At 39.4% G+C, this 22,432-nt stretch overlaps 1 protein-coding gene across 1 annotated transcript in view; it reads right to left on the reverse strand.

Moving 5' to 3' along the window:
• MAPK10 (mitogen-activated protein kinase 10) overlaps nt 1-20,169 on the reverse strand; it is a 182,780-nt gene extending 162,611 nt beyond the window's left edge. The window contains exons 1-2 of the mRNA XM_075708695.1: nt 20,107-20,169; nt 19,751-19,840 (exon numbers count right to left, since the gene is read on the reverse strand). Coding sequence (XP_075564810.1) covers nt 19,751-19,840; nt 20,107-20,169 — 153 coding nt within the window. The remainder of the gene's footprint in view (nt 1-19,750; nt 19,841-20,106) is intronic.
• Nucleotides 20,170-22,432: the final 2,263 nt, after the last annotated feature.

A 22,432-nucleotide genomic window follows, 5' to 3' on the forward strand; every position in this document is an offset into this window, starting at 1 on the left:
TCATGTTCAGCCAGCTGTTGACCAACACCCCCAGGTCCTTTTCTGCCAGGCAGCTTTCCAGACACTCTTCGCCAAGCCTCTAGCATTGCATGGGGTTGTTGTGACCCAAGTGCAGGACCCAGCACTTGGCCTTGTTGAACCTCATGCAGTTGGCCTCGGCCCATTGGTCCAGCCTGTCCAGATCCCTCTGTAGAGCCTTCCCATCTTCGAGCAGGTGGATACTCCCACCCAGTTTGGTGCCATCTGCAAACTTTCTGAGGGTGCACTCAATCCCCTCATCCAGATCATCGGTAAAGATATTAAACAAGATTGGCCCCAAAACGGAGCCCTGGGGAACACCGCTCATGACCGGTCGCCAACTGGACTTAACTCCATTCACCACTACTCTCTGGACTCGGCCATCCAATCAGATTTTTACCCAGCGAAGACTACGCCCATCCAAGCCATGAGCTGCCAGCTTCCCAAGGAGAATGCTGTGGGAGATGGTGTCAAAGGCTTTGCTGAAATCCAGGTAGATGACATCCACAGCCTTTCCATCATCCACCAGGTGGGTCACCAGGTCATAGAAGGAGATCGGGTTGGTCAAGCAGGACCTGCCTTTCATGAACCCATGCTGGCTGGGCCTGATCCCCTGGTTAACCTGCACTTGCCTGTTGAGTTCACTCAATATGAACCGCTCCATAATCTTTCCCAGCACCGAGGTCAGGCTGACAGGCCTGTAGTTCCCCGGGTCCTCCTTCCGGCCCTTCTTGTAGATGGGCGTCACATTGGCAAGCCTCCAGTCATCAGGGACCTCCCCTGTTAACCAGGACTGCTGATAGATGATGGAAAGTGGCTTGGAAAGCTCCTCTGCCAGCTCCCTCAGTACCCTTGGGTGGATCTCATCTGGCCCCATAGACTTGTGAGCATCCAGGTGGCGTAGCAGGTCGTTAACTGCTTCCTCCTGGACTATGAGGGCTCCATTCTGGTCCCCGTCCTTGTCTTCTACCTCAGGGGCCTGAGTACCCTGGGGATGACTGGTCTGGCTGTTAAACACAGAGGCAAAGAAGGCATTAAGTACCTCAGCCTTTTTCTTGTCCTCGGTCACAATGTTCCGCCCCCCATCCAGCAAAGGATGGAGATCCTCCTTGGCTCTCCTTTTATTGTTGATGTACTTATAAAAACATTTTTTATTATCTTTTACAACAGTGGCCAGATTGAGTCCTTGCTGGGCTTTTGCTTTTCTAATTTCCTCCCTGCATGACCTAACAAGATCCCTGTACTCCTCCTGAGTTGCCCGCCCCTTCTTCCAAAGGTGGTAGACTCTCCTTTTTTCCCTGAGTCCCTGCAAAAGCTCCCTGTTCAGCCAGGCCGGTTGTCTTCCCCACCGGTTGGTCTTATGGCACACAGGGACAGCCCGCTCCTGCGCCCTTAAGACTTCCTTCTTGAAGAAGGCCCAGCCTTCCTGGGCCCCTTTGCCTTTCAGGACTGCCTCCCAAGGGACTTTCCCAACCAGCATCCTTTGGTACTTTGTAAACAAACAAACACTTATTTACTATATGCAAGGACAAATCAATTCATTCACTGACTTAATTTTAAGTCTCAAAAGCCAGCTATGATTTACTACATATTCTATTTATTTAAAAACAAAACAAAACAAAACCAAGACTGACAAGTCAATGCAAATAAGCAATGCTGATGACGCACTGTGCTAGAGAATTAAGCCGTAAAATTGTGTAGCATGGAAAACAGTGCAAAATACCACATGCACAAAGAGGCCAAGTTCTGTGTCCTGAGGAAATGGCTTTGTATTCCTCAAATTTACTGCATTTTATATCTCACAACAGGAAATTACAGTAAACCCCAGCATAGCTTGCTTTTTTTTTTTTTTTTAAACTCCCCATTATATGCACTATGGAGAAGCCATCATTAAAAGGCTGACATTTAACATGAAAAAAATAACTGAGTATAAGGTCTAAGTGCCAAAAAAGAAGTGTAATACCAAAGCAACACCATTTTCTGATGGTAAATTTGAGCAATTTAATGGCAGCATCTGTTCTTTCTGATAAGTAGGCAGATGTATTTTGGGCCTCACCCTAACTGAAACAAAATGCTTCCATCACTTACTAAAGAGCAATATTTAACATAAACTCATAATACCAAAACCATAATGAAAATCTTATTCATTCTGATGACTTACTAGCTTAGCAGAAGCTTTGAGCCCAAATATTTCTTTTTGCTATAGGAACAAAGAGATTCTACACATGAATTTCACATTCTCAGTCTGCAATATTACTCAGTATTGAAGATGGAATAATGGCTTAGATCTCTCGACACCATTTTTGATTTTCATACACGATAATAAAGAGCAGAAAGTTTTATTAATGTACAACCATGAAATCTACCAGGAGAAACACTAATACTATTCACCATGAATATAAATGAAAATTTTGGGGCTTATGGCTAGTTATATATTCATTAAAGCTAATGTAAACAATATCAGGTGGAGGTGTAATCAACATGAAAAAGCTCTCCATGGGTTTAAGGTGTAATCAACATTGCAAAGCTCTTCATGTGCCATTAAGTGCAATGATGTAACAGATACAAATCCAACATAATGGCAGTTAAATATAAGTCTTACTTTGTTTAAAACTCATTCTGCCTCTACCTTGCTATGTCTATCCCCATTCCACCTCCATCTAGCTGCCAAGCCTGCTAGTTATCTTTACATATGCTTGTCTTTTGCAGCAGTCTTTCCAAACTGCAGCTCAGTGCTACAATTCCTGGAGGACAGAGACATTCCCATTCACGGACAACAGAAGACATTCATGGCACTCGCTCACTCAGATAACTCTCAACTCCAAGTCAAAGCTTTGCATTAGAACATAAGGATTGAAAATAAATAACAACATCATTTTCAAGTGTCAAAAGCAAGCGCCTCATGTCGGGCGGATGGGGAGAATCAGTGAAAGAAATCCTGCAAAACAAAGGTACACTGTTTTGTTGTTGTCTGTTCTACCTGTTCCCCAGCCAGAGCCATGGCATCCAGTGAACTAACTGAAACAGTTACTGATTTCTGGACTGGACAGCAGCAAGAAAATTTTGAGAATCTTTCACAGATTATGCTATGCAAGGAATTAAAGGATTTACTGACTGAATAAAAGAGCATCCTAGGCAAGGAAGTCTGTTTCATTTCCAGCATGGTTACTAAACAGTCTCATTACAGCCAAGCTTTTCAAGGTACAGACTTGCTAGTCTGAACTTCCTCTACATCTTGAATCTGAATTTTTCTCACAGAGGTGAATTTTCATGGTATTGTGTTGAAGAAGTCATTTAACTTTCTTTAATATCTTTAACATCACACTTACTTGTCACCTTGAGCTGCACTAGACGCAAAAAGAGCCTGCGGATCTAACCCAAAATCATGCCGCTGTTCTTTTGGACATTTCACATAGTATTACTCTGAGCATCTGTTTTTGGAAATATCCACCAAATGTTTTCAAGGACAGTTTCTAACACAGAACCAGCAAAGGATGAAACTAAAAAGCAACTCATTCGGAGAGGAAAGGGCAGACACTGAAAAGGAACAGAGGTGATAGATGCAAGACAGCAGCAGAGGAGGAACAACAGTTTTGTCACTTAAGGCACAACAGTAAGAGTAACTTGATTCTTGAATCTGTTTTTATTTCAGAAGCAAGTTCTAAGGCAAAATACTGGTAATCCTGATAGCTGAAATAAAGCAAACTTCCTCCTCTTCACCCCTCCAAAGAGCTCTGGATGGGATCAAAAAACAGAGTTCTGCTGACATCTGTAGAAAGCAGAGAAGAAGAATTTAGGGTACTACTGAAAAGGCCACATGTTCTCTGTTTTGGGGTTGGGGTTTTTTTTCTTCATATCTCAAAAGTATGTTTGGAAGACATTTCTGTTAAAAAGAAGTATATAAGTAAGCGGGGAAAAGTTTACAGCTACAATAATGTATGGAAGGCTAAGACAACCGTCTAGCATTTGTGTTTCACCATTATCTCACTTTCACCTTTAGCATGCAAAAAGAGTATCTTGGAAAAACGATGAAGAGCAGAGACTAAAAGACCTTGTAAATGATGATGTAGCAGAATCCTTTCAGAACATCCCTGCATGCAAGAGAACTGTGTTAGTTGCAAAAATGACATGCATTGTAATACAAGTGTTTAAATTGCAGGCAAATTTGGCAAAGCAGTAGTGTTTATCTAGAGCAGCAAGAAATTGAGTAGGCGGTAGAACAAAAGTAGCTCACATCACAAGATCAAGAGAAGCTTCAACTGAGCTTTGTAACCCAGCAGGACAGGTAACAAAAACCTGAGGCTTGACAACACCAAAATCTGTACGAGGCGTTACTGGAGAAGGGAATAAGCATACAACTGCTAGGTCAAGTTGCTCAGCGAAGACACCTACTGTGAAATAGTATTAGTCCTACTTCAGGGGTGTTGGTTTATACCCTGTTTATCTACTCAGCCAAGTTTTTCTTTTCATAGAATCATAGAATGGTTTAAGTTGGAAGGGATCTTTAAAGGTCATCTAGTCCAACCCCCCTGCAATGAGCAGGGACATCTTCAACTAGATCAGGTTGCTCAGAGCCCCATCCAGCCTGACCTTGAATGTTTCGAGGGTTGGGGCATCTACTGCCTCTCTGGGCAACTTGTTCCAGTGTTTCACCACCCTCATCATATAAAATTTATTCCTTATATCTAGCCTAAATTTACTCTCCTTTAGTTTAAAACCTTTACCCCTTGTCCTATCACTACAGGCCCTACTAAAAAGTCTGTCCCCATCTTTCTTATAAGCCCCCTTTAAGTATTGAAAGGCCGCAATAAGGTCTCCCTGGAGCCTTCTCTTCTCCAGGCTGAACAATCCCAACCCTCTCAGCCTTTCCCCATAGAGAACCCCATAGGGGTTCCATCCCTCTAATAATTTTTGTGGCTCTCTTCTGGACCTGCTCCAACAGGTCCATGTCTTTCCTGTGCTCAGGACTCCAGAGCTGGATGCAGTACTCCAGGTGGGGTCTCACCAGAGTCGAGTAGACTTGCTAAATAAACTGATATATGCTTGCAGATGATTAAAATTAGTTCAGAACACTAGAAAGTTTCTCTGCAATATTTCCAGGTGTGAGATCAGAGGTCAAACTTATTTTAGTGATCATCACTTACATCCCAGTTTGGACTTTGTTGCTGACAGTCAATCCTAACAGAAGATTTAGAACATATTACTTTTTTCTCTCTTTCCTACAAAAAAAAAAAAAAAAAAAAAACCCAAACATTGTCATGTATGATGGGCTACTGTTTGATTTATATGCCCTAGGGTCTCTAGGAATTAATTTTATACATAACATTTCTTGTCATTTTAAAAACTGCCGCTACTGCCTTCACCATGTTAAAGAAGCATCTGCCTTCACCAGCAAATCGTTTTCTCTCCTGCCACAATTCAACATTCCTCCTTTTAAAACACCCAAGCAATTCTAGCTTGAACCAGCTCAAAGCCTACTTTGATCTATTCTGATCTCTTACCAGTTGTGTAATACAGAACTCACACATAAATTAATCATTAGTCCAAAAGTACTCTTACAGTGGGGAAAAAAACAGTAGCACTTGCACAAGGATTAGCAATTCAAGCGCTTGCTATACTTTTACTCTGAAATCTTGGATATCATAACTCAGTTATAATTTTCAAGCCCACTAAAGCCTAACTTGATTATAGCTCTCTTCCTTGCAGTTCTCTCTAGCTACTGAAACTTTGGAGCCGTGAAGCAGAGCATCTGGTCCTGTATACTAGTTAAACCCTTAAGAAAAGCTGCAGCATAACTAGCTCAGATAACAGTATCATGACGATTACACAGGACATTACGAGATGTTCCTTATACTGCAAAAGGGATTTGAGAAAGAAAAGGAGTGAGAGAGGATTGTGTGGCTTTATTTTCTTTTAACACCACCAGAATCTAGTGTCAAAAAGCTTATGTTCCTGACACCATTCAAAATTTGAACTAAGCTTTAATTTTTCTTTCATTCATTGACAAAAATGACAAAAAACTAATGAGACAGTAGCCCGATAGGCTCAGAACTATAAAACTATAAAAACAGACTGCACAGCACAAGGGATATATCTAGATCATCTGTACTGTTTCCATGACCCCACCAAGTTCTGCTTCGTTGGCTAATTGATATAGACTATCTGGTGTCCAGACCATTCAGATGAACAAACTCTTAAACCAGCTAGCCAAGATCATACTAAGTTTCAGGTGGAAAAAAAGTTGGGGCAAAGTGCATCTAAATTGATTGTGGGAGATGCAACTCAGTGCAAATTCACCTTCCTACTTCAAGATACAATAAATGTGTCAGAAAGCTTCCTTTATATATAAAGAACTATATTTCCTTTTGTAATTTTAACATTTGATAGCCATTTGGGGGGATCTTGACAATTATTTAAAAAAAAGAAAAAAAAAAAAGTACTTCCCAGGTCACATTCTACCTGGTAAGGATGCTGGGGAGTTGATCCATACATAACTGTGTTTCCAACAAAATTTGCTGTAAAATTTATTCCACCACTGCTGACACCAAAAACTTTTGTTGTAACTTCATATTAGCTGGTTTGTTTCCTGAAGGCCTGTCTTATCTTTTTACACCCTTTTGGTTTTCAGAGAAAACCTTAACAATGAGACCCAAAGGTAGCCTACAAGCTCACAAAATGTAAATCAAGCAGCGTCTGAGTCAGAACATTTCACTCAAGGTTTTTGAGTACTTCAGTTTTGACAATACTGCTTCACATGTGACAGTTTCAATGGCGTGTAATGTTGACAGCCAGAGATATTTTTTCCACATTAATAAGACATAAGAGCTCAGAAATGAAGCTGGGTGAAGTGGAAAAGTCTGTAGTCCAGAAACTCAGTCTCCATCGAATCAGAGAAGAGATTTTCTGCAACAAAACTAGTGCCACTTAAAAAACAACATTAAATCAAACCTACAGAATGCAAATCTCAACTGGTGTAAATTGTCCCATTCTTACTGCAATCAATGTAATTATATAGAGGATTTGAGCCTACACATGTAAGCTCAACTAACAATTGTCACAGCTACCTAAAAAAGCCAAAACCAAGCATATATCCTTGTCCTTACTTTTTCAAATCCTCAAAAGAAAAGCAGAGAATTGCACTACAGATTTGTTATATTAAGGAGTATAGACCACCTTGAAATCACTGTTTTTATGAAAGGATTTATAGATCATTGCCATTGTACAAACATGTAGGAATTTTTTCAACATTCATCTGTCATGGAAGTCATCCACCAGATTCTCTTCATGCAGCTTGACAGATAATAAAATTAATTTTTAGCGCAACAGCAAATCAAGCATTCATGATGCCATAAAAAACATCTATCTACACACTGATGACTGAAATCTAACATAAAATTAATGCAGGCATTTAAGTAGCATTATGATTCACAATTAAGCCATGCAGATCTTTTTCAGGAACAGCTCAGAGACGATTTTGGGGGTTTGTTTTGTTTCACAAAAAGAAGCATTAAAATGTATTTTTCTTTTTCTCTTGCCTTTTATTTTTATGTTCCTATTTAAGGATATGAGCCAATCTTTAAATATTATCTCTGAATTTTCTCAGGTAAATTATATACACAGTATTTGGACTAGGAAGGAAGTCGTGAAGTTAAATGGTGAAATCTGCCAACAACAGTAACCACTTCAGCTCAGAGAAAAATTTGTCTTGAGAGTACAGAGACAACAACATTTGGATACCATTATAGGTCATTATGTCATCTAGTTCTGATGTGCAACCAAGAAAAACCTTCACGTCCACTCTATGAAACACAGGGTAAATTAATTCCTCCCTGCTTTCTCTTGTGTGCTCTATTTCAATCCTAACAGCTTATAAAACAAGAAAATCCTCCCATTCTTCTCCCCTCTCATGCAGTGCTGGCAGGCCAAAACAGAGAGCAGTGACACCTGCTCAGCCCTCCCTATGCACTACTCCAAGGAAAGTAACCCTACTGGCTGGATACCTAACTGGAGTTACATTTTTCTGGAAACAAAGGCAGTAAGGAAGCAGATTAGGAAGTCTCTGCATCATATGCTGCATTGATCTAGATGAACTAACTTGGGATAGTAGCCATGTTAACACAAAGCTACATACATGATCAATTACTCCAGAGTCTGTTGTATGAACATTACCTTTAGCAATGATTTCATATCTGCTGTGAATCAGAACTTCTTATCAGGATGCTATTATATCTTTATATTACCTTCAAAGCCCCTGCAGTCTTACAGTGGGTTCACACAAGAAGAAAATTTTTTTTTTTGCAGGATAGGACTAATATCTACACCTGACATCACTTTAAAAAAACAAACAAAAAACCACAAAGAAACAATTTCTGTCTCAAAAACAAAACAAGAAAAAAAAAAAACCAACCAAAACCCAAAAAACCCCAAACAACAATCCCCACCCCCCCCAAACCAGACTTCTGGAATACAGGAGGACACAAGTGAAACATTAATGATTGCTTATCTTATTGTCATGGTTTAACCCCAATCAGCAGCTAAGCCCCACACAGCTGCTCTCTCACTCCTCCCCAGTGGGATGGGGGAGAGAATTGGCAGGGTAAAAGTGAGAAAACTCGTGGGTTGAGATAAAGACACTTCAATAGGTAAAGCAAAAGCCATGCACGCAAGCAAAGCAAAACAAGGAGTTCATTCACTACTTCCCATCGGCAGGCAGGTGTTCAGCCATCTCCAGGAAAGCAGGGCTCCACCACACGTAATGGTTACTTGGGAAGACAAAAGGCCATCATTCTGAATGTCCCCCCTTCCTCCTTCTTCCCCCAGCTTTTTATGCTGAGCATGATGTCATATGGTGTGGAATATGCCTTTGGTCAGTTGAGGTCAGCTATCCTGGCTGTGTCCCCCCCCAACTTCCTGTGCACCCCCAGCCTAGTCACTGGTGGGGTGGTGTAAGAAGCAGAAAAAGCCTTGACTCTGTGTAAGCATTGCTCAGCAGCAACTAAAACATCCTTGTGTTATCAACACTGTTTTCAGCACAAATCCAAAACATAGCCCCATACTAGCTGCTATAAAGAAAATTAACTCTATCCCAGCCAAAATCAGCACACTTGTTCTTACTTTTCTTCACCAAATATTTAGCTAATGGCCACTGAGGACAAAAGCCTTTGCTAGATGGATTTTTCCTGTGAGACTACTGCTGTTCTTATAATCTTAATCTTCTTTAAAGTGATTAAAAACTGTAAGCCTGAACAATTATGATTTTTATAAAACAAAGCCAGAGCTATTCAACACCCAGCCGCTCAAGAATGCCTATTTAATAATCACATCTCCTCAAACTCATCACCAGTATTAATTTTGCCAGGAATTTAGAGCATATTAAGAATGTACAAATACTGGACCACGCCTGCAACGTTCGCTCTCTTCTTGCCAACCTGCTACTGCACAGCAGTCTGCATCCAACACAACAAGGATACTTCAGGTGCTGTAGATAAGGCTGTGGAAGTACAATGAGTTTAAATAACCTCTGGATAACCTCACCTTTCTGGATAGTCCTCTATCACGCGTATCTGGCTTTATCCTTTCACTTCTCTGCCACACTCCCTCCCAACACACAATAGTTAAGAGAGAAGGATCATGACATTAACATCATACTTGCTGCATTGCATCGATACACCTGTACGTGTATCTCTCATTTGTTTTACTTCTTTTTCATAGTTGGGAAATGACTGCCCCAAGAGCTCGAAGCAGCTAACCTGATGCCTCTACAGCTGTTAGCATACTGCTGCCTTGAGCCAACTTGACCTAAACCCTAGTGCAGTGAGCATGAGTGTGATGATAGATGATGCTGCCAGTACTGCGGATGCTTCTCTCTACAAGAGCTACACTCTTCACTCACAGTCAAATGCTCCCCATTCTTTCTGATACACACAACAGCAGAGGGAAGGTGAGTAGAGGAAAAGCTGACAGTACTACACGGTATGTTCAGGTTTCTGCTCCTGTTGACAGATTGTGATAAGAAAAGGCTCTTTTGCTAAAAACAGTACATAAAGAAATAGGCACAGAGTCAACACGCCACACTGACAAGTCTAGAAGAGGAAGCAGGCAAAATATTTCCCCATGTGGTTACAAAATACTTCCCACCACTTTATATAATATGGGTTCATATGCCATACCCATTAACATAGCTAAATTTACTGCTGTCTTGGTCTCTTTTCCACTCTTCCGCTGGCACCATTCTCTGTGTTTTTTGTTATTGATTTGGCATTTCCATTTATTCTTCTGCAGGCTATTCAAATTATTTTAATACAACTCATAACAATCACACTGAAAAACTACTCAAAGGTTCAGAAGATATTTGTCTGACATTGTACTCCCATATTCTACAGCAATAGCCCAGTCCTGGATATTTTCCATAAGGATGTGATGGGAGCCTACCAAATACTGAACTAGCCCATTAGGTGGCACAAAGTTATTCTTCCCATCAGCAACTCAAAAAATACAGCAGACACACAAATATTTCATGTGATATGTTCACAGGTCACACCTGGCACAGGGAAGTATTAAGTTCATAAAGTAAGTTCACTCCTTTTCAATATGCACAGACTGACATATGGCGGAATAAAAGCATTTGATTCATCAGTATTCCAAAGTGAAATTAAACAACTGGAGATCCCCCAAAGACAGACATCTGCACTCAGAATTTTTAGAAGAATTTCATTTTCACTTTTTAAATGCATAAATAGCTTGACTTTTCCTAGGCCAGAGGAGGAACTACTACCTCCTAGCTACTGGAGGAATGCAGACATAGATACAACAACAGAGGTATGTCCGTGTCTTTACAAGCATTCAGAAGGATAGCAAATCTTCTCTTTCCAACTAACTCTAAAAATAATTTTTTAAGACTATCAGTCCCAAACATCTAAGAACCATGTCATATGTCCCCACAATTCCGAGATACCGCTAGGGAATAATCTTGGTGGGAGGATTATATATTTTTGAAGCCTCAAACTTTCACATACTCAAGCTTCATGTTTTTCAAGAAGTAGGATGAAAAGCCTACTTTTTATTAAAAGAAAGCTCATAGTTTCCCATATGTATGTGATACTGAGCCTAGGGCATTAAAAACCCCAAATACCACAACAGTCAACAATGCTACATTTCAATATCATTTAATTAAAATACTAATCTTACAGGCTACAGGGATCAGTAAAGACAAACCAAGGATGCAGGGAGAAAGGATATGAATCAGAATGAGAAGTAATAGCCTAAAAAAACCCAGAATGCTATCTGAGTTCAAAATGGAGTGAAAACCTCCTGCAAAACAATACCCTGAGGAGACCAAAAAAAAAAAAAAAAACAAAACCCCAACCCCAAATAAAGAGGGGGGGAGTGGGGAAATCAACAACAAGAAAAAATGCAAAAGCAGGAAAATTCCCTTTTATGAGCATTTCCAGTGAAGCTTATTAAAATAAAGGGTGATCAAGTGGTTCCACTAGAAGTCTGTAATTCAAAGTGAAGATCTCAGCACTTTCTGGAAAAAAATCCAGCCTCTTTGAAGAGTAGGGAAGGTGAACAGTTAAAGTGTTGACAATTACAGGTCACTTCTGGAGAACCTTTGTTTGTATGTAGTTGATCACATGACAAATAGCTTTTGGAAATATGCCAAGGCAACAGTTCTCAAATGGGAAAAAGTGTTGCTCATTACATCGCCACCATCAATAATAGATAAGTTTTTACATTTATCATATGCAGCAAATTTAATATAAATAGGCTTTTTCTATTAAAGAAGGCAGAGGAGCAAACCACAGGTTTCTCAGAGAAAATTGTGCTCTGAGCTCCTCTGATACAAGTCTGGTGTAACTGTACAAAACTCAGTATTTTACTGAGCTATTTTACATTTACTTGGCTAGATGGAGTTCAGAATTTCTCTTTGTTAACTTACACAGGGATGAACATAAGAGAAACCAATGCAATGTTTCATAAAACCATGCAACTCTAGTTGTAAGATACCAAGCCAAGACTTTCTGAAGAAGAAACATTTGAAGATCTTTCTGTAAGTGCTTAAAAAAAAAAAAAAATTTACTTTGTTCATCTGCACAGATATGGTGCATCTCATGTGATTTCTACCAAAATTACTAACTCACCTTTACAAAACTCCCATCACCCATAGCACTAACCTTATTTTCACGTTAAACAAAGTACCCTAAGTTTTTTCATTACCTGCTCTTTTTTGTGATGAATATTGGTAAGTATTTTTGTTCTCCAAATGCTACTTTTCCTGACCATTTTTAAAAGTCGTTTGGCAGTTAATTTAACTTTGACAGTTATATGCTGTTTTAAACCTGGTTTCTGTTTTCGCATACAAGTTCCACAGCTATAAAGCTTGCATTTTCATAAACAGAAATGGCTGAATACAAAATATAGTTACACGTTCAAAGTGATTTGCATGCCTTAACGACCAATATTAACTGGAGAGGACCTGCACAGAAAGCATAAGCATTTGCACATCAAGGCCCCAGATTTCAAATTGTATTTTTCATGCGTGTTTACAAGACTGTATCCCTAATTCATACACATACAAAACTTTAAATCCATGCTAAAGTATTGTATTACATGCCTGAAGACACCTTCAGACATCTTCTATGGAGCTGTAGCTTCAGAACAAGACCTTAAATTCCTTAATTTCTGTTAAAAACATTTAACTATTTTTGTCTGTTAAAACTGTTTCAGTTGGGAGGAAAACTTCTCAAGCAGCAGCCTACCTATGACATCTCTGAGTTCTTTTGATTCATATCATCTACTGTTTCTGAAAACCCACTGTCTATTTGTAGTGATTACCCATCCTAAAATCTAAATTGGGAAGAACAAAGCTGGAGGAGGTGACTTAGATGTGCATTGAACTCAGAGAGAAAGTACACTGAACAGAGCCATTGGTGCACGCTTCAAATGCCACACAGCAGTATCAATAGCTACAACATTAAGACAAAGACATCTTGGTGACCTGACAGACAAATGATCAAGTCACACTGCTTGTAGACAGAAGTATCATTGTATTCCAAAATTAGCACTGCATATACTACTAAATGTAAAATTGCTAAGAGTGGGTACTATCGTCACCCAGCTTCTTCAGAAAGATGTTTCTACATATAGAGCAATTTTTAAAATGTTAATGGTGAGAGGAACTGAACTGCCATGACTATGGGCTAATGTACACGGCACCATAAAAATTCCATGCAACTTCTCTTTAGCTACTGTTCGTTGTGGACATGTTAACACAATCCTTTATTTGCACAACACTATCAACTACCATCAATCATATATACTTTGCTGTTGCCAGTTTATCTAAAGCTCTCATTATCTACAACTAGCAGGTTACCTATATGCTGCTAACCACAGAAATTTTAAAAAAAAAAAAGGTTGTATGGTTTTGGGGTTCATCATGAATTAAAAATTCACCCAGACCCATTCATATAAGAAAGGTTAAGTGTCACAGTTTTTAGAGTCCACATATTAAACCAAGATGAAGGCTGTCTGCTAACAAGAATTGCCCTAGGACAAATGCAATAGGCCTTAAAAGCCATAAGAAGTTAAAAATGTCACAGTAGTAATACAGGGAGGTTTTTAAGTTCTACATAAATGTTTTGCTTCCACTTGATGTCCACAGCTCAAGGACATGAGCATCCAGACTGGGACTCTTGATGCCACAAATCACTATTCATGTCCAACATATGGTCTCTCCCCCTAGGAAACCCCTTAGGCTTCAACAGAACACAGATTCTTTCAATGGACTATAGGCACTGCTTTCTGCTGCTTTCTCTCTCATTTTACTCCAGAGCAGAGTCAAATTGATTTAACTGACACCTGTTCAATTTTTTTTCAGCAGCTCTACCAAGGATGAAAATGACATGTCATCAGAGCACTCATTTCGTTACTGTTATATTAGCCACATATCACTACTACCCACCAGTCAGCACGTACTATGTGTTTCCATCTCTGCCTGATCTACAAATAACAACAGAATTCTATCTCCTAACGAAAGAGTAGAAACATTTTAGTGACTTGGATCTACGCTTTGTGTAATAGCACCAGGAATAAGATTTGACACTGGCCACTGGTAAAGGCCAAATCACACAAGATTTGCTTGAAGTCCACAGATCAACTTGGATCTGTGGCTTCTTTTTAAAGCTGTTGGCTTTCAATTTATCCTGGTTATGGTGACTGCAACTGAAAAACATCTAGCTAGCATTAGGGGGAAAAGAAAATTAATATAAGCTGTTTTAAATAGAAAATTGGTTACCTTCAGGAGTTACAAGATTTCACAATAATTCTATTGTGATTACATAGGACATCTAAAAACAATTCCTCATCTCCCAAAGGTGTACCAGAGCCATCTTAAAGAAATTATCAGGATCAAAATGACTTATTATGTAAGAATTATGCATTACAATTATTAGCAGACTTACAGATAGTTAAAGCCACATGGTATTTTTAAAAAAGGCTATTTGCTTTTCATCACTGTTCTCACAATTTATTTTCCTGTCTCAGGATAAAGAGATATGTGTAAAAAAATTCTGTCAGGATTCCTCAGTCTTTTTCAGTCATCCAAAAAGAGAAAGAAAACAACCTTTCCTCTCCTCCACCCCAAATCAAAGAGATACAAAACATTAATTACAAAAATTGGTGTAAACCAGCAGATATATCAAGTGCAGAACACTTTATATGTAGGAATTTTTAAAATTATTTTGCTATCTTCACACTTTCACCAAAACCATATTCCCAGTGCGCTCCACCTGATAACTACATGTACAATGCAGAAACAATACTCTTGAAAAAGGCATTTATAAGAAGACAGCTTTACGCTCGTGTATACTAAATATTACTAGAAGTTGTAATTTTAATGTTTCCCCCTTGCCCCCCAAAACATAAAGTCAGCATGCACTTCGACATTAAGCGCTATTTTTTTTTGCCAAGCACTATGATTTAGTAAAATAATACATTGTTGACTCACCACAGCATGTGCTATGTCTCATCTATAGCAAATAGTTCAAAGGCATCAACTTCATGCATGGGTTGCCATAGCTGATATTTGAGTCTGGCCTGCTGCTGGTACAGGTTTCTGATACTAGCCCTAAGCACAAAAAGAGAAAAGTATTTGGGGTTTATTTTTCAAGTCCTATAGACACTGAAAAAGTTCAGAAAACTAAGCTAATCTAGAATGTCAGTATTTGCACATCATATAACAAAGACTTAAGATTTTCCTCTCATAATACCATAATGCATCCAGTTACAGGCAGTATCTGTACCATAAATTTCTGTTCTTCCATGCAAAGATAGAAAATAATGCAGAATGAAGTGTTGTTTAAATGGGAGAGAGGTGTCACGGTTATTTTCCTCAAAAATGAAAAAAAAAAGGATAAAATTCAAGGCAGGCAGACTCTAGTGCTCAAGAGCTCTTGTTCAAGACTGTTCAAATTACAACAGATTGCACCAAAAATCATAAAACTGTTCTAAAATAATTATTTTTGTTTCTTATCTTTCTCAGGTCAGATCTTCAAATTTTTTCTTTGGAATAAGGAAGAGCAGAAACTTTCACTATAACAAGTTGAGATTTGTACACAGTCATCTGTCACTAATACCTGGGGATTGAAATTAAATTTTACTTGTGATATTATGAACACCTTTAAAAACTGTGATATATATACATATAGGCATAACAAAAGGCCTGTGAATTACCACTGTTTATCAAATTAACATCCTCTTAAAAACAAACAACAAAACATGTGACAAAATACGTTCAACTGACAAAGTGTTTGCAATTAAGAAACTTACAGATAACCTAAAGAAATGTGGTAAAAAGCAAATGTTGTAGTATTAAGACAGCGAATGAGAGGAGCAATAATCAAGCATGTACCACTCTGGTGTCTAACCACTGAACAAAATTAGGTGACTAATACTACGCAGAAGATTTGGGCAACATTTTCTTACCACCATTTCACAACATGTTTTCAAATAGCTCAGAAGAGAACTAAAAATTTGTACTTAGAAGATTAAAAATTCTTATGAGAAAACCACTGCTTAACCAGAGAGGGCTCGCTACACTGAACTGGGACAAGAGTTGCACATACTCAGGCTCCCTGAAATCCCACTTCAAATAGCAGTTCCTAATTTCCTGAGTTATCTGACCTCTTAGTGTAGAATCCTGGTGAAGCAGCTATTGACTTGACTGGAAGGCTCTTCTGGACCTCCAACTTTTACTGTTTATTATAATGTAAAAAGCTGACAGCAGTCCTGCGAAACTAAAGACCCAAAATTTCCCATGTCACTACTGTGATGTGACCAAGGGTCTGCACTCATGTGGTCATCAACCTCTTCTTTTCCTTGGACAGGAGAAAAACCTGGAAGCCTGAAAATGTGACAGCTCTTTTTCTTGCTGTAACAAGGGCTCTGACTCCGTCCTATGCTCCAGGCATGGGCAAGGATATCCTAAAATACACAAAAGTTCATGACTTCACCTCCCTTCTGTAGAGATGAAGCTGAGGAGAACATTTCACTGCCACTAGTTGAGTTCATGTGCGAAATCCTTTAATAAAAATCTCTCTACATAACAAACAAACAAGACTGGAAATTATTGGGACTTTAATTTCCTGTCCTTCTCTTCTAACAACTATCCAAGACTGATTCTAAAGCTTGCTAATAAAGCTATGGCTATCAGGCTAAAACACAATATAGCAAGTCAAGGAAAGCTGTGTAACGTTTGCAAACAGTGGACAGGGGACCATTAAATTCTGTCCCAGCCCCTGTACTGCTTTTGAGCTATACTTTAATTTCACTCTCACAGCATAAGATAAAGGAAACATAGCCCTAATACCTGATATTTCACACTAATTAAAGTTGTATGTTGCTTTCAGTTTTAGACCAGTTTTAGATAAGTACTTGAGTACAAAAGATTTTTTTGTTTCTGTGAAAGACTTCTTCTTATGTCTGCCTCCACAGTTGGTGCTGCAAGAAAGAAAGAAAAAAAGAACTCACAGCAAATGCAGAATTTTTTTCTTTTAACTCGTGCCCTTTTATGTGGGTTAATTTTTCTTGCAAGTGGCCTTCAAAAGAGTAAGCATGCAAGAACCATGGAAAAGGGCGGCAGAATATGAGCACTGGAAGCCAGGTTATATTTATATTCAGTATTGTGGTCCAGTGAAGTCTCTCTCCTTTTCTCCTGATGACATAACTGAGCAGCAACTGTGGCAAAACTGCAATCACTAGGCTTTTAGTTCATAATTTCTAGTAGTACTATTATAAGCTCAAAATGTAACCAGTGGAATGGGAGGGGCTATGGGTATAGAATGCTTGCCATTAAAAAAAAAAAAAAAATTAAAGACTTACTTTGTTTTGAAAATTTATCATCAAGCTGGTGATATTTCCTGTTATTCAGGAATTGTCCAAAGAACTGGGTAGCTTCTATTGAACAACAGTCTAAGAGATAACCAATTTTAAAGCTGGGGACCTTTCTCTAAATGCAGTTTTTCTGCCTTCCAAATCTTAAAGAAACTATGTCATATGCAAAAACCCTCCTCCTTTGGGCCTGCTTTAGCTCTCCCTTAAATTGCACGAGTTTTGCAACGGACTGCAAACTACAAGTGAGCTTTATGACATCCTCCAATACCGTGGTAGGAAAATTTTGATAGCTCTCCCTTTGTTTTCACAAGCCAGATCTGGTACTGTAACAATGCTGGAAGATATTTTGTCTTACAATTATTGATCCAGTAATATTAAATCTCTAAATAATGGCTGCAAACAGGCCAACCACTGGCAGCGGGGCAGGGGGAACTACAAAACACTCATCCCCAAGGTCTACTCATAAAGAGCCCCTTCAGTACACACATATTTCTAACAATGAGAAGGACATTTTCTAATATCAAGCAGACAGACAGGCAGCTGAAGGCAACTTATTTTATATGTTAAGCTATTTTTGCCCTTATCCTATTTAGGAACATCACTGTAATCCTAATACTCCTCAACAAAATCATAATTACAACAGGACCCTGACAAATTATGCATACTCTGAAACAGCAGGAGAGAGCAATGCGCAAGAGTGCAGTTTACTGAGAGCCAGGGAGAAAGAATATTGTTTAACAGCTGAGATCAAATCACCTTTGTCATTCACATCTGTGTCCCTGTAAGAGAAAGTCATTAGTTGAGCCAATTGAAAAGGTATTTCTATACCACCTTTCCTAGCAGGAAGATTGAGCACACAGCAGAAGCACCACAGAAGAAAATACTACTCCAGAGTGTTCCTGGGTAGTGACTACATAGCAATGTTCTGAAAGAGGGTTAAAATACCAGAGGTTTGGTGCACTGCACTTTCCCCAAGGCACAGGAACCAAAGATAGCTTACATGTGGGCAAAGATGAACAGCCTTGTGCAGTACCAACACCATCCTATTCTATCTTAACCTTTCTCTTTTTTTGGAGCTGGCCTTGCATGACAAGCTGTGTCCTCCAGCAAGCTGATTTCAGGTTTCTACTGATCATTTACAATATACTCATTTTCATTTTCCTCCTAAAAAATTTCTACTCTATGCCATCATTTTCTTCAAAATCTGTATTTTCATATAGAGTTGGTTTGGTTTGTCTTTAAACAAGTCTCTGGCAAAACTCACAGTGAACATATCAGAGGAGGGGAAGGCTGCATTGAGGATATCGTGAAGCTATGCAGCAAAAAGACCCTGTGTAAACAAGCTTACAATCACTCAGTACACAAATGGTGTGAAATATGTCCATCATGGTTCACTGGAAGCACCGCCTGCTTATTAAACAATGCTGTAACACTTAATTATCCAAGTCAAATTTGTATTATTTCTAATAATGCCTCTCTACAAGTGAAAAACAAACCCAACATTTCTTCCTGTAGCAATAACTTTTCTGCCAGAGGATTTCCCTGCAAAGCAACATTGATTTCATTGCAGTATCTACAGATTCTCTTTTGCAAAATAACTGGCCTGAAGCATGCTGTAAACACTTCTCCTAAAAGCTCTTGGTGGTTCTGTAAGATCCAACGGGCCAAGTTGTTCACTTGCATCTGAGAGTAATGCAGAAGAGTGATGATTACCTTAAAAGACCACTTTCTGAAAAACAACCCTCACCCCCACATCCAACACAATTTGTCAAATACTCACTTCTCCCCACACAGACTTTTTTTTTGGCATTCAACCACTTTGCAAAAGGCCAAGACTTCTGTCCTCTGGATCTTCTAGTTGCTTATCATTATTCTCTCTTTTTTATTTTTACAAATTCAAATTTTATATGGCTCTGTATGGACTATATAACCCACATAATGTACTCATTTCTACTGAATTGCAAGCCAAGACACCTCCTTCCCCCAAAAGTCCCCAAGCAGTGTTAGAGGTGATGAGGCTGACTAAAACACTGCTGTTTACATGAGCCAGCTGGTAAAGCACTCTCACACTCCTGTCCATGATGTGCCTCTGTGCTGCTCTCACAATCACCAGTCACCTAAAGTGCCCAAACAGAAAAGCTCATACACACCCGAACACACGAAAATGATGGTTCTCTGGCCACAAAATGAACAGCTGCAGCCTTCTTGCTTCGGTTAGCAGTTTACTTCATTAACCTGTCTCTCTCTCCCTCTCCCCCATTTTTTTTTTTTAAACAGCAATCAATATTCATCACCCCACCCTGCGAAAGCAGTTAGTCATAGAATATTAGCATCAACCACCTACCATTCCGTGCTTGTGAGCTATTCTCGTCCAGAAACCTTTCTCCCAAACTGCGACTTTAGGTGGTATTTTTAAATCACATTCCAAACAGCGCTGAGGAAAAAATGGGCTATTTATAATAATAATAATAAAATAAAAAGATGGGCAGTTGTATTCGAAGTATATCACTGTTTTCCTTTAAAGAACTAAATAAAAGCCTGGGGGAGAGGGTAGAGCAGAACAGAAAAAGGGGAGGCAAAATGTCTGATAATGATGAAATAAAAGAGAGGAAAAAAAAGAGTGGCTTGCTGAATCACGCTCTTTCACTGCCTGGAAACCATTGTGCAGCGTGATGCTGGCTGTACCATTGTGGAACCTACCAGAGGAGACAGGCAGAGAGCTTGGGGAATGGGGCTGCCATGGCAACTGAAAGGAGCACACATGACGTCAAAGCACACAGAGGTCTCGCAGGGGGAGGGAGAGAAAAGTCTAATCTGCAGCCACAGCTATGGTATCTCCTGGTGAATCAGGGGATAGAGCAGACTGCAAAAGGAAGCCGAATAGTCTTCCGTAGCACTTACCAGCAGCAGGAGCTTGGACATCTACAGCATCGGGAAGATACTCAGTACAAAGAGGAGGTAGTAACAACAGTGTAGATCTGCTCTTCTGTTTGCATTAGCTGCTATACAAAGGCATAAATGCCTATCACCCTAAGAAGAGTCCAAGTATTTGAAATTCATTTAAGTTTCATGCTTAAGGTGGGGGAGGGGGGGATAAAAAAAAAAAACCAAAACCACACAACACATCTCCTTCACAGCTATTGAACACATCTATTCATTGCAGCTATTGCTCGCATGAACAAGCAATGCAACTCTGAGAATAGAGTCCCTTAGAAGCCCAAGGAACCGCTAGAGATCTCCCCATTAGCAGTATTTTGTGCCCACTACTAGAATGCCCCAAATCCACAGACTAAAAACTTGCCTGTTCTAAAAGCTCCCATTGCACAGAGGTACTATTGCATTTTGAGCTCACAGAACCAGCAGAGTTGGTGATGACTTCTGATCTCCTCAAGTTGAGAAGTTATGCAGATGACATTTCTTCCGCATACGTCAAATTGCAGGATGTCTCCCCTGTTCTGACATTAAACAGCACAGAAAGTACACTGGTAAGACTACTACACTGAATTAGACTTCCATGAGATTTAGGCTGAGATAAGAGCTAGCCAGAAATATTATGGTGAAATTAAATCTTGCTGGAATACCTATTTTCTTTGAAAAACAAACCATTTCATTCAGTATATCAATTACATTGGTCAAGAAGAGCTTAAAGGAACTCTCAGAGCTTAAAGCAGCTTTCCTGCCAGTGGTCTGAATATTCCACAGGCTTTACCACGGCCAGAGCCAAACACAGTCCGGTGTGACCTGGAACTCTAACACAGGTTGGATGCCTTCAGCAGGCCATACACTGGCATATGGCATATACATAAGCATACTTAAGTACTTAAAATGTTTAACATAACTACAGATGAAGTCATTGGCTGTGTTTGGCCCCTGAGCTATAGGTTACCCCTTCTTGTCTTAACTATACCATGTTCCTCCACCCTCTTTTTAGCCTGTTTCTCCTACGTGTTCTGCTATGAGCACTTATTTTTTGGAAGTGAAGGTTTTCATTTTGATCTGTGTATCATTCCTGCATACGTACATACATGCATGAAGTTCTGAACACATTTATTTCCAGTGAAAAAAAAAATTCTATAGTTCCAACTTTCCCACACTGTTGGGTTTTTTTGGTGTTGTGTTTGTTAGTTTTAAATTTACTTAACAGCTCTATCTCAAGCTAGCAATCACCACAGAAAGTCCTCCCTACACTCTACCTTATACTAAGAGAAGACTGGAGCATAGTGAAGAAGCATGGATCAGTACATTATGTGCCCAGAGAATGCCCTGCCATTGTCACCAGTGTCCTGAGGAGGAACGAAGGGCAGCAGCTCACAACTCCCATCACAGTTTGCAAACACCTGCACAGTAGACATAAGCAATAAGCCAGACAGTTTTAGCGTGTTGAGTAACTGGTCTCAGTAACCATTGCATATTTGACAGGATAAGCTTCAGAAATGTACAGTTTACTACACCTCTTTTTTTGAGTGATGAGAGGAGGAGGGGCAAATAAAGGAGCTGCAAGATGCGTAGCAGAAGCCACAATTAGCAGTAACTACAAGATACTGAAACAAAAAAACCCAAACAAACCCTCATCACAAGATTGGCAAAACAACAAAAAAAAATTTAAACGGGCAGTTTTCACATTGTCATTAAAAACACCAAAACCTTCATTCCCTTTTTGTCTCTGTAACCATACTCTTCTTTCTTCCATACCATATCACATCTACTCTCTTACGGTGTCTAAGACATTATTTTCTTCTACCATCTAACTGTGATGTTTGCATGAGAAGTACTACTTCTGCTTCCAGCACAGAGGAGCAATAAAACACTGAGAAAGGTTTCATCCCTTCCAGATCCTACAGAATACGACAAGAGAATAGCCGGAATAATTATTTCTTTTGTGCTTACAGTCATCTTCAACAAGACTCTAGAAATACACCATTGTTAGGCAAAATACCAGAATGAAACTACCTCTTTGAATAAAGCCTACATATTAGTCTCTTTTTTGGGGGTGTCTGGGTATTGCAGAAACCTATTAAAGACTTTT

The sequence above is a fragment of the Pelecanus crispus genome, chromosome 4 (assembly GCF_030463565.1).
Source record: "Pelecanus crispus isolate bPelCri1 chromosome 4, bPelCri1.pri, whole genome shotgun sequence".
In the NCBI taxonomy this organism is placed as follows: Eukaryota; Metazoa; Chordata; class Aves; order Pelecaniformes; family Pelecanidae; genus Pelecanus; species Pelecanus crispus.